The sequence below is a fragment of the Eleginops maclovinus genome, chromosome 12, assembly GCF_036324505.1.
Source record: "Eleginops maclovinus isolate JMC-PN-2008 ecotype Puerto Natales chromosome 12, JC_Emac_rtc_rv5, whole genome shotgun sequence".
Lineage (NCBI taxonomy): Eukaryota > Metazoa > Chordata > Actinopteri > Perciformes > Eleginopidae > Eleginops > Eleginops maclovinus.
Window position 1 is genome coordinate 10386153 of NC_086360.1, and position 12414 is coordinate 10398566.

General features: G+C 38.8%; 2 protein-coding genes across 2 annotated transcripts; one reads left to right on the forward strand and one right to left on the reverse strand.

Moving 5' to 3' along the window:
• Positions 1-210: 210 nt before the first annotated feature.
• On the forward strand, positions 211-5269 carry LOC134874239 (ras-related protein Rab-27B-like). Its single transcript, XM_063898303.1, has 6 exons — positions 211-422; positions 1158-1330; positions 1425-1510; positions 2682-2785; positions 2960-3083; positions 4261-5269. Exons 2-6 carry the CDS (start codon positions 1178-1180, stop codon positions 4448-4450), a joined length of 657 nt encoding a protein of 218 aa, XP_063754373.1. The 5' UTR covers positions 211-422; positions 1158-1177; the 3' UTR covers positions 4451-5269.
• LOC134874238 (sia-alpha-2,3-Gal-beta-1,4-GlcNAc-R:alpha 2,8-sialyltransferase-like) lies at positions 4801-11773 on the reverse strand. The gene is made up of 4 exons (XM_063898302.1): positions 11219-11773; positions 9860-9982; positions 9070-9627; positions 4801-8855 (listed from the first exon to the last, which is right to left on the reverse strand). The coding sequence occupies exons 1-4, from the start codon at positions 11374-11376 to the stop codon at positions 8573-8575; spliced, it is 1122 nt and encodes a 373-aa protein (XP_063754372.1). The 5' UTR covers positions 11377-11773; the 3' UTR covers positions 4801-8572.
• Positions 11774-12414: the final 641 nt, after the last annotated feature.

Consider the following 12414-nt stretch of genomic DNA (forward strand, 5'->3'; position numbering starts at 1 on the left):
ATTGTGTTACAATCTGCAAACATGGATAAGGATATTTTTCAATTTAAGTCTTGTTTTGGTATTGTTTTCCCATTGTTTATAGAAGCAGGATTACTTAGGGATTGCTTAGCCTCTAGAAGTGGGGGCCCCTCGTTACTTGGTTGGACGATTTCCACTGAAATCCACAGAGGCTCACATTATTCGTCCACACCAAGTTTTCAAAGAGCCTTTTTTCCCCCTTTCATGTGAAATACCAGAAAACACAGGGTCTGTAAGTGCAGCCCCACTCAGTTCATGCTGGCCTGAGACTCCTCCCTGGATCACATGTAAGAAGGGGGAAAGGTTCAGGATGTGCCATCGTATCATGATAGTGGATATTTTATTCTGTCAGGACGAGTTGAGTGATATCTGAATGGGCATTGGCTCTACCTACAGATAGACTGGTAAAGTATATTACTTTTTTGTCCTTTTTAAGGTAGCTTTGAAACTTTGTCTCAATGAGTATTTGAGGAAAACAGGTAGTGTTGTTTCTGCAGGTTATGGTGTTGATTACTCTGCCTGTCGTCACTCATCTGATTCAAAGAATACAATACCATTAACCAGGCGCATGGGAAATGACTCCAGATGTAGTATCCATGTTCACTGCTGTGGTGTTGAAATATGAGTTCACCCTATATATTTCCTGAATGCACCTTTGCACCTTGAATGTGTTGAATATACTGAAGGAAAACAAATGTTGTTTTTCTCTTCCTTTTTGAGCTGAAAGTGTAACCGAAGCATTGTGGTAACTTAGGTGGTGTCATGCAGTCAGAGCTGTCTGACCGTGGCTCTTAAAGTCAATCAAAGGAGTTCTGTGTGCAAAACAGGCCCCTGTTTTTTACTTAGCTAAGTCTGAGAAAACTGGCAAAACATTTGACTGCTCATGTGGAATCCAGCTCTGGTCATGTGCTCAACCCTCTCTGATCAGAGCCTAATGAGTGTGGAGGTATGATGTCTAGCTTTAATCCTGTGTGATGTCCTGCACCCTTAGACTGAAAAATGCAGTTAAGTTGGAACTATTTTACCTTCTTGTTCTAGTTTACTCACCCTGGAAATGTTGCCAGCTTTCTCTCAAGTCTTATGTTACATGAACTAGCAAACTGTTATAGCAGTGTACTGTGAGGTCATTTCTGTGGCAGGTTAGGCACTCAGCTGCGCAATGGCTGACTGGGACTATGACTATCTGATCAAGCTGCTGGCACTCGGGGACTCGGGGGTGGGGAAGACCACCTTCCTCTACAGGTACACCGACAACAAGTTCAACCGTAAGTTCACCACCACAGTGGGCATCGACTTCAGGGAAAAGAGAGTGGTGAGTGATGCCTATAAGTGACGCATGCAAGGACGTTTCTTCATTTAAAATAATGTAGCTGAGTCCAATGATTTTTTTTCCTGCTTTGGTTCAGATGTACACTGGGAAAGGGGCTGATGGGACATCTGAGAGGAACTTCAAGGTCCACATTCAGCTTTGGGACACAGCGGGACAAGAGAGGTATAACTTGATGTAATCTATATATTTTACACCAGGACGTGTTCATTTAAAGCCCCACATTTCTGGTTCTTGGTTAAACCGGAGAATAACTTTAATGAAAGCAAGGACCTTATACCTTCAGAAGTATTTGAAAAATGCTATAATCTCAGAAAAGAGTCTAATGCTATACTAACAGCTCTGTGAACGTGGACCTTGGACTACGTACTAACATAGTTTAGTTTAGCATATTAGCATTCAAACATCCAATTAGTACTTAACACAAACTACAGCTGAGGCTGAGGGGGATGTCTTTACTTTAGCTGGTATTGGATTAAAAACCAAAGTATTGGACATAATGATTGCAATAAAAATTATGTTTGCTGATTTGCAGGGTGACACTTACATTTTGGGTTTCTCGAACATGTTTGCATGCTTAACGTTTCTGCCAAATTTACCGTCAAACTCTGCGTTTTGTTCATATTTACTCATATGGTCAAATGTTTTACATTATTTCATCTGTACAGCATACAATAGCCTATTCCTTTTCAACCCTTGCTTTGGATAAAGAGAAACTTCACCAAACTCTTACTGGAATAGACAGATGGGCAATACATAATAAAACAACATCATAGAAAAATAAATGAATAAATTGACACGTGCTGAATCTTTCGGAGGATGGAGATCCAGAGACAACGTGTAAAAAGACACCCACACCAAGAAGACAGAGAGGTTGCCAGGGCTGCTGATGGCCCAGCACTGAGAACCCCAAGTTAACAGAGAGAGATAGGGAGACACACATCAGTGGTTCTAGGAACACAAACAACAGTAAGTCATTGATATAGCAGAGTCTTATGGAAAGGACTGCTTGGCTTCTATTATACATCGAGACTGACTCTCTACGTAATTGGGCTGTTAAACTGTAAAAGAAAAGTTGTGGGGTAGCCAAAGTCAGTTGGTTGTATCTAGTTTACTATATGATAGCTGTGGATTACATTTCAGAATAAGCTGAACACGTCAACCTGCTGGTGGCGCTAGAGAAGCCGTATCACCAAACTCAGTAGGATTCACCCTCTGGGCTCAAATTAATGTCTGTAGGAAAATATCATGACAAACTTTCCAAAAGATGGTGAGGTATTTCTGTCTTCAAATCTCCACATGGTAGCTTAATTCTGTGAAACTGATTTTTGTACAGGTTCCGCAGCCTCACCACAGCTTTCTTCAGGGACGCCATGGGCTTCCTGCTGATGTTTGACTTGACCAGTCAGCAAAGTTTCCTTAACGTCAGGAACTGGATGAGTATGTGTCATCTCAGCATCACAGCCGTGCTTCAGATAAATACTCTTTTGAATGAATGTTCTTCCAACAGAATTTAGAGGGTTGAGAAAGTCGACTAACAGAGTTTGAAGCTCATGTACTGTATGTCTGTTTGCATTACATGGGTGTAAAAGGACTTCCTCTGTGTTGGTTCAGGTCAGCTACAGGCCAACGCGTACTGTGATAGTCCAGACATCGTGTTGGTTGGCACTAAGGCAGACCTCCGGGATGTGAGGGACGTTCACGCGAGACAGGCCAGAGATCTGGCTGACAGATACGGGTGAGGCTTTGCAAACAGCGCTATTGTTTTAGTTCAAGAACTGTTGAGGGGCTGTGAGGGAACACTTTACAGGTTCTGTAAAGTGTAAATATAGTAATTGTTGTTGTGCACATTTGCTTTGGTAGCTCAAGAAAAATCTAAATAAATTGTTGAAAGAGAAAATATATTATTTCAAAGCCAATATATTTATACACATTACCTTCACGCTTACCCCCCTAAATATATATAGAAATGTCTTCATAAGGGAGGATTCAAGGCTTACTCATTTATTTACATTTTTACTTACACATTTATTATCTTGCAGGTTGAATAGACTAACATGTATAAGTACAAATATAGATAGCAGCAGTAAGCAAGACTTTGATTTCAAATCGATTTTTCTAATTGTTATACAACAGTCTGAGTTACTGATGAAAAACAACTTCAAAATAGTTGGTCATTAATATTGGATCTTTACATCGCATTTCATGATTTTTGAGACTTCCCCTCCTCTGACTTGTTAAAGTATGTTAGCTTAAACATGTTTAAGTGAATTTCTTGCTTAAGTTGAATACTTTTGTATTTGATATAATGTTAACAAAGCATTAAAATGCAGTAGAATTATATTATCGGTACACCACAGGATGGTGGTAGTGAGCTGTTTTTATACAAATCTTCCTCCTGGGGAGTTTTATAAGTTGATTGAGCACGGTTTTTCAATGTCAGGGCCCCACCAGTGGGTCATAAGATAAAAATGTGAGGATCATGAGTTTATAGAAAACGGAAGCTAGTGGGAGGATTATTTAAACAAAAGTTAGAACATTGTATAGGAGAGTTTAAAAGTCAAAGATGGCCTAAAAAGATACCTCTCTAATTGTTAAATATCAATAATCATACAAAACAACATAAGTAGTTATACAAAATTGATAGTAATGTAAAATCTATTTTGAAATCTATTTGAACAAGGTGCATTTTAAATGAAATCTATGAAGTTGTATAAAGTCCTTTTCAGTAGTTTGGGTTACTATTTTCTTTGTTCCAGGCCAATTACTGATTATTTGTATTTCTTCAGCCGCATAAAGTACATTGACAATACTTTTTTGTTTGAACTACTCAACTTAGTCAGCAGCAGAAACACACTAATATATTCTCTATACAGTAAAACTGGCACATTAATCTCTCTCTCCTTTCACGTCAGCATCCCATATTTTGAGACGAGTGCTATGACGGGTGATGATGTGGACCAGGCGGTGACCACGCTGCTGGATCTGGTGATGAAGAGGATGGAGCAGAGCACTCCTGGAGGCCACAGCTCTGAACCCAACGGCAGCCCAATCAACAGTCATGAGGTGGAGGAGGCTCCTGTGAGGAGGAGATGTGCCTGCTGATGTAACGACCAGTAGACGCTCTTCTCACGTTTGCCCCCAAAAAATATATTTTCAAAATGCTGCTGTTTTCTGAAGCCTAACTAGGGTCCATGCTAGGTGAGGGGGATCTTTTGGTATTCTAAAACACATTTAGAAACTGATTTGGGCCCAATTAGTGTTGTGACATTGCATATTCCCCTCCTGAAAATTGCTGTGTGATGTTGTATATTCACAGCCTGTGAGAAAGAGGAGTATAAGACTCTAGAAACTGTATATAGTAAGCATGTGTAGGTATTGTTGTAAAACCGGGATGTTTTAAAGACATCAGGTAGTTGTGATCTGGTGAAAAAAAGTCCATTATTGTCTTAAAATGGGTCATATCAGAGGAAAAAAAAAGTTTTTATTTGACACATTGAGGCATTGATGGGAGAATATGCAGGCACATAATGTATATTTATCATGGAGTATAATCCAAAAACATTTAAGACATGGTTACATTTGTTATATGGATGATCATTTTTTTTGTTAGAACAACCAAGATAGCTAAGTCATTTATCTGATTTATGAATTTTATACGACATGTACATAAGCAGCCAAGCTTTTTTATGCATTATGGAACATATTTGCCATGCAGATCAAACACAAGTACAATAATGTTAAAGGGTTGTTGGAACAAAAACCTGTATAGTGCTGCGTTTGGAATAAAGACATTTTATGTTTATGTACATGTCACTGTCTTTTCATTTAAATGTAATGCACACAAAGCTAAACTGCTATTCTGACTGGAAATACAATCCTCACAGACTTTGTTAGCATCATTATTGTTTACACACATTCTACACATTGATTTTAATTAAATAAAGAGAGAAACTTAAAAATGTCCTGCATTCATGTCAGTGGATTTTTCAAACAAATCTGTCTAGGACATTCATGGAGTCACAAAGAAATTCCACCACAATACTTTGGCTGAAGCCAAGAAACAAGAAGTTCAAAATTATTGTTGTGCCACAAAAGTCAAATTCAACATCACAAAAGGGAAACTCTATTTCTTTACAATAATACTTGTTGTTAGTTGTCATTCGGTTTCCTGAATCCCAAATCAATTCTTATCGAGCTAACATTTCCTCTTTGAACACTTTTCTTTGGTGTAAACATTTCTTATGAAGGGTCTACGGAAAATATCCTTTAATGTACACAGATGACATCAATAAATGCAGCTAAAGTTCCAACATTATCATCCAATATGTGGTTTCATGGTGGTGACTGCACTGTTAATTGGAGACGAGACACAAAGGTCATCTGAAATGTTTTTCTTGCCTAAATGAGACGGAAAAAAGGAACTCTATGTGTATGACAGGATGCCAAGCAAATGCCTCCAATACTTTATCTCAATGAGCACAAAAGCACACATCTGGAAGTATGAATGACTGCATTGCTCGATTTGTTAAACCTCAGTCTCAGCCAAGGTTTGCAACAAGGAACACATGTTGTAAAGTCATGAGACGAGTCATGTGGCCAGCTTTCAACCCCCCTGCATGTCAGCATCAGTGAAGCTTGACAGGGAAAACTGTTTTTGAGAACCCAAGATTATCTAAAGTTTACAAAAAATAAAGCTTGTTCATTTTTAAGTTTATCTATAGGTTTTGGTCCCGTGTAAAATATATTAGGGTTCTTTCTTTAGCCTTCAGAAGTATCTTGTACAAAGACACTGGTGTTATACTAATACACCGTCAGGAGTACAAACAATAGCAAATAACTACATTTATACCCTCAAAACAATCTTCAAAAAGGTTGTATAAAACTAGCCTAAAATATTTGTTAGTGCCTCACATGCAATGTCATGGATCATGCTCTTTATCCGAGATGCATTTAAGTCATATAACATTCATTAACTTTGTTGTTTTATGTCACAAATATTGGAATTGATATGGTACATGATGGATGATTAACCCCCCTCCAACAAAAGATATGTAATAAATAGTGTATTCTCCTCTTTATAGATTTAATTGAAATAGAGGTAAACTTTAAGTTCCATTGCTGTTATTTTACAAAAAAAAGTCTAAATAAATGTATTTCCTGGCTTTTTTTGCCACGCTAGCGCTGCGATTTAGGTCACAAGATGGTCTGGTACCCTCTGGATTAACTTTACATTTTCTGCCCTGTTATTGTAAGAATTGTAAAATGTTCACTTATCCAACAGCTTTTCGTAAATTCAAACTTAACCTTTTTAATAATTTCCAACCAGTTTCACTACAACAACTATGTATGTTTGTTGTCTTACATATGAATATGAGTTACTACTTTTACGCTGACTAAACTGCAGGTGTAGGCTAACTTCAACTGAACAAACTGACAAAGCTAACATTAGATTGCTAATAATCAAACGGTTTGAATTAACGAGTAAAAAAGATAGTATTGAATTTGCCACATCTAAACTGTGTTATAATGTAAACTTTATCAAATACCTCAAATCACAAAACCATATGCCAGGAATGTCAGCCTTAATGACTGAAAAACATGCTAGATTAGCATGATTGGACATTTGACAATCTGTAGTGCTAAACTGCATTAATATTACTAGCCTAACTTGAAAACCTACTTATTTCTGCATTATGCTGCATTTCTGCATTTATGACAACGTTTACATAGGATTGTCAGATGTTTGACCCCCTAAAACATTATACAAGTCTTTATTAGCAAAGGTATTGGGTTTTAAAGGATACATCGACCTCGTTTGTTTACATTGTACAAAAAACCCTGTAAAAAGCAAAATATTGTAGTTTTATGGGGGGTTGTTTTTTTGGCCTTCTTCCTGAGTTTTTAAACTAGCTAGTAGTTAATTAGGACAAACTTAGAAATTAATTTACGTAGAGCTGGAGCAGCCGTAGCCCCACTTTGTGACTCTCATGCATTGAAACATTCGACTCATAGAACTAAAATGTAATTTTTCAGAATAATAAATACCCTGTGGATGATCTTTGACTCATCATACTGCCTTTAAGATACGTTTTAAATACCATCAAACACCTTCTACAATGGTCCTTGCTCAATTTGTACAACATGTGCCATACACAAATAAATGTATATAAACTTTGTGTTGGTAAACACCATTTTGGGTATTTACTTTTTTGGAAGTTCCATGACTCAAATGTAACCGCTAGTATGGCTATGGAATTGCTAATGGTCTTGTTGGAAGATATTTTTAAATGTTACAGAACCTAATGTAGGCAATAACAGTCTTTCTAAAATTCTGTATTTAAATGATAACGCACTGTCCATGAATGTATGGCTTATTGTCGGAATGTCAAATAACTTTCCAAAAATGCGAGAATCTCAAAAAATAAATTGAAGAACCAAATTTGAAGTGGACAGCCAAGACACAAAAGTGTATATATGTGTGTGTGTGTGTGTGTGTGTGTGTGTGTGTGTGTGTGTGTGTGTGTGTGTGTGTGTGTGTGTGTGTGTGTGTGTGTGTGTGTGTGTGTGTGTGTGTGTGCGTGTGTGTGCGTGTGTGTGTGTGTGTGTGTGTGTGTGTGTGTGTGTGTGTGTGTGTGTGTATTTATATGGGGTGCAGTCTAGTAAACAAATACCATCTTCCAGAGAAGTGCAGATTATCTGACACCTCATAGGGAGAAAAAGGCCTGCAAACAGAAACTGCACCTCTCTTGAGGCATTGAATCTGATTACAAAAAAACACTGATCTAACTCCTTCCCTGAGATTAGGCAGTGATTTCAGTGTAAAGAATCAGTATACTGCTGTAAATGTGATTAATAAATCAATAGTGTGTTAAACTGAACTGGATGATTTGACTTTTTGTGGCATCCCCCTACTAACCTCAGTAAAAATAGTTTATGCTGTTTCACCACGGCCAGCAGCCATGCAAAGGAGAGTAATGGAAGCAACTGAGCGACGTAAAAAGCCCTAACTGTGCAGTGCTAAAGACAACAATATACTGATAAATGAGTTACAACGCTATGATAAATCTGTGACATCGTCGTGTGAAGTTACAGCGTGATTTGAATGTGTGATTGTCAAATGAGGGTGTAGAAATGTATAATTTAAACACTTATCATGCATTGTGGATCACAACAGAAGTGAGCTGGATGGATGTATCTGCATCTCTGGACTCATCCATGGCATATCTAAGAGCAGTGTGTCAGGCTGAGTTTAATCACACCCTCCCTGTGCAGCTTGTAGAGCAGCTTAAACTCGCTGGGCAGCTGGTGAGTCTCCTGCCACTTGGTGGTGAATTTGGTCCCTTTCTTGTCGTAGTAGTGGTAGGGCAGATCGTTGCCTGTGTTGGGGTCCCATCCAAAAGGCCAGAAGCCGTAGAGATGGATCTCGTCGCACATGGCAGAGGCCAGCGTGTACATTAGGATCCCAGTGCTGAGACGTTTGGGGGAGAGGTTTTTCGTCTTCCAGTATCTGTTAGGAGGAAAAGACAAACGTTAGTCTTCCACAATCAGAAATGAAGTGTTAAGGAATAAGATTAATAAAAGATTAATCCTTCATCATTATGAACCACAATAATCCTAATTCACGTATGACTGTATGCAGTGATACATAGTATACAAACAATCACTGCAATGTTCCGTTGGTTGACAGAAAAATTAACTAACAAGAAGATCAACACTCTTACTTGTTGACATCATGCATGATGTTTCCAGGCCAGGCCAGTTCCACTTTCAGTTGTCCCTTATGCTCAACAAAGAAGTCCACCAGGGTCCTGGTAACTGTGGCTGAGGTATGAAGGAAGAAGGCAGGGATCCACAGGATGGCTCCCTCCAGCTTCTTCAGGTTGAGGAAGAAATTATTCCGGTCCTGAATGGTCAGCAGGTTATTGTAGTACCTCTCCAGGATGCTGGGGTTGAAGGTGGTTAGGTTGGTCTTTTTGCCCACGTCCTTGGAGTAGACCTCTGTGGGGGCGAAGTTGCAGCGGAAGACAAAGTCGGCCTGGTCGATCTCGGGGCCGCAGTGGCTTCCTGTTAGGATACCGCTGTTGCCCACCACGGCGCACATGCTGTAATGCTTGTTGTGGATGGGAGAGGTATCTGGGAGCAGGGACTTCAAGTTATTGCTGATGGAGAAGACGTACTTGTGGCTGGAGTAGTCAAAGTGCATCAACTGGCCGACGCGCACACTGTTCTTTGTGAGGGAGAAGTTGGTGGGAATGTCTATGTAGCTGAAGATATCTTTCCTGAAGAGAGAAAATAAATGTGACAGTCAGTGGCAGAAGAAGTACTCTGATCCCTCTCTCTGCATTGTTACAGTATCCAAGAGGGAAGTGTGTTTCCTCTGATGACTGAAAATATTCCCTTGAATTTTAGCTTTTACAGAAAAACCTTCCCAACTTATCCTGCAGAGCAACATAAACTAGAGTAGAAGAAGTAAAAGTTGGGTTGAAAATAGTTAGAATTAAAATATCTTACCTCTGCTGATAAAAAGCCGTTTTGTTGAACTTCCATTTGGACGGTTTTCCCTGGAGCTCTTCGTTCAGAGCGTTAGTCAAGGGGATGAAGGAGGGGTCCAGAAAATTCATGGCAAACTGAGACCTTTGAACAACAATGATTAAAAAAATGTGATTCTGAGACAGTGTTGTGTGCCATGTGGGAACTGCTCTCGCATTTGTTTATGTTTTATATTGGCCTAAAGGGTATTTGAGGTATTAAGTATGTTTTGAGGTATTTGAACAATAAATCCATACAGATCTGGTGTGGTTATTCTGGGAAGACAAGGAGTTTTTCGTAAAGCCACTAACAAGCATTAATGTTGGTTATAGTCGCGATTTGTTCTCTCCATGTTCTTGGAAACTGTTTAAATTAAATATTTGTCTTATCCTTTCAAATGCAACAGAAAACCTGAACACATTTTAATATATCTAAACAGATAATTGCATCTGTTATTTATGAATCTGATCTTTAGAGTAAATAACTTTAGGTTGCCTGGTTGTAAAACATTCCTTTATTATAGGACTATTCTAGAAAAGGTCTGCATTGGATCTGCACCAAGCTTTTTTTTACTGACAATTTCTATGGCAGATTAGATCTATTAAACCTCTGTCTTAAAATCATGGACAATATTATACTGACATTGTTTTAACACATTTTGTGAGAAAGGGTTTAAGCTTGATGAGGTTAAACCAACATGCACTACTTTGCATTCAGTAATATTATGTATTTTAACGAACAAATCCATTCAAGAGTAATTTAGTGTTGTAATTGGTCAGTCAAATCCATCCACATGTTTAAAATACCAAAGGAAAGTACAAGAAACATGGAATGGAAATACTCAAGTACTACTACCTCCAAATGATACATGTTACTTTCCACCACTGTTAGCTGTAATGGTAATGTAATGGTCTTCAATTTAACAAGTCAAACGTATAACTAATAAATAAATGTAACAGGGTAAAAACCAACCGTAGTATACTATAAATAAACATACAAATGAAGTGCATGTGACTCAAATTAACCCCCGAAGCACAATAATTGAGTAAAAGTACTTTTGAGCCACACACACACAGGATGTGGGGCTGCTGATAATGCAAACGTTTACAGTGCAAGTACTTTACTTCATTATATATCAAGGACATGCATCGCCCAGGGAAACAACATCAGCACCTCGGACAGCTCACTGTTTGATTGACAGAAGGCAATTTTGACCAAATTTAGTGGTGATGTGCGCTTTTAAGTGAATCACATTCAGGTTGAATCGTGAACACAAGGCCTCTGTGTTTATATTTTTACCCCAACAATAATCATCTGCATCACATCAACAAAACTACTCACCTAAATCCTGCGTGGAACATAATCCTCGGGCCTCCCATGTAATATTTAGAGGAGGCGAAGAGGCTGTCTTTTCGGAGAGACACATAGCTGATGAGCGACAGTATGAGCACGGCGACGCACAAAATAACCAAACCCAGGGCCTTGGCGATGCGGACCATCTTGGGAGCGTTTTCATTCCCTGTATGGAGCTGCAGCGAGGCGTTGGCCTACGTTGTCATCGCAGGGTCTGGACACTGCCTGTCTGCAGGACACAGACACACTGGCACTCCTGGGCTCATATAATCGTGTAAAATGGACGGCTGGTGGTGGTAGTCGGCTGCATGATGGTGAAGATGCCGCGACTCGGTCCGCTCTCATTCCCCCTGACTGCTTCTTCTTCTATTGCTGCTGCTGCTGCTGCTGCTGCTGCTTCAATCTCCGCTGCGACTCCCCTCCGAGCTGCCGGTTTAATCATGGAGATGGAGCTGAAATGCACGTCAACACATCCATCCAGCTAAAAGAGACAAGCCCCATCCACTACCACTAGCATCATCATCATCACCCCATCCACCCTCTCTCTCTCACACACCCCCTCTCACAAACATAATGAACTGATAATAAATTGAAGAGAGAAAAAGGGAGATGAGGGAGGAAAGATCAAACAGTCAAATCCTCTGGTGGGACCTCTCAACTTTAATCTGAAAATTACTCAAATTAATGTACAGTACTTAATATAGTTATTGAAATAACAAAGGAGCAACCTACTTCCAACATATATTATTGATATTTTTAAAAAATCTATAACGGACTTTCACTAAGATTAACAAAACCCAAAGCTGTATGTTATTCCACATCAGAATTATGCAGCCTTTCTTTTTTATGTCAATGTTAAAACTTTTCTCACTCATTTATTTATGTGTATTTTTACTTGATTTCAATTTGATCCTACTTCCAGACATTTCAGAGGCAAATATTGTACTTAGTAAGAGAACATCTTCTGGTTTCATGTTATCATAGGATATAAACTTAATTCCTGTCACTTGAGTATGTGTATGTACCAGATGATGGTTTGTATGTATTCAGGAAACATTGTGTGATAAAACTATGACAGCTTTCAGTGTATCACTGTGAGCACTTAATTAATTTAAGGCAATACTCCAGTTCACCACTAGTTGACAATACAAAATACAATCAGGTGAATTAAAACAATAAAAAAG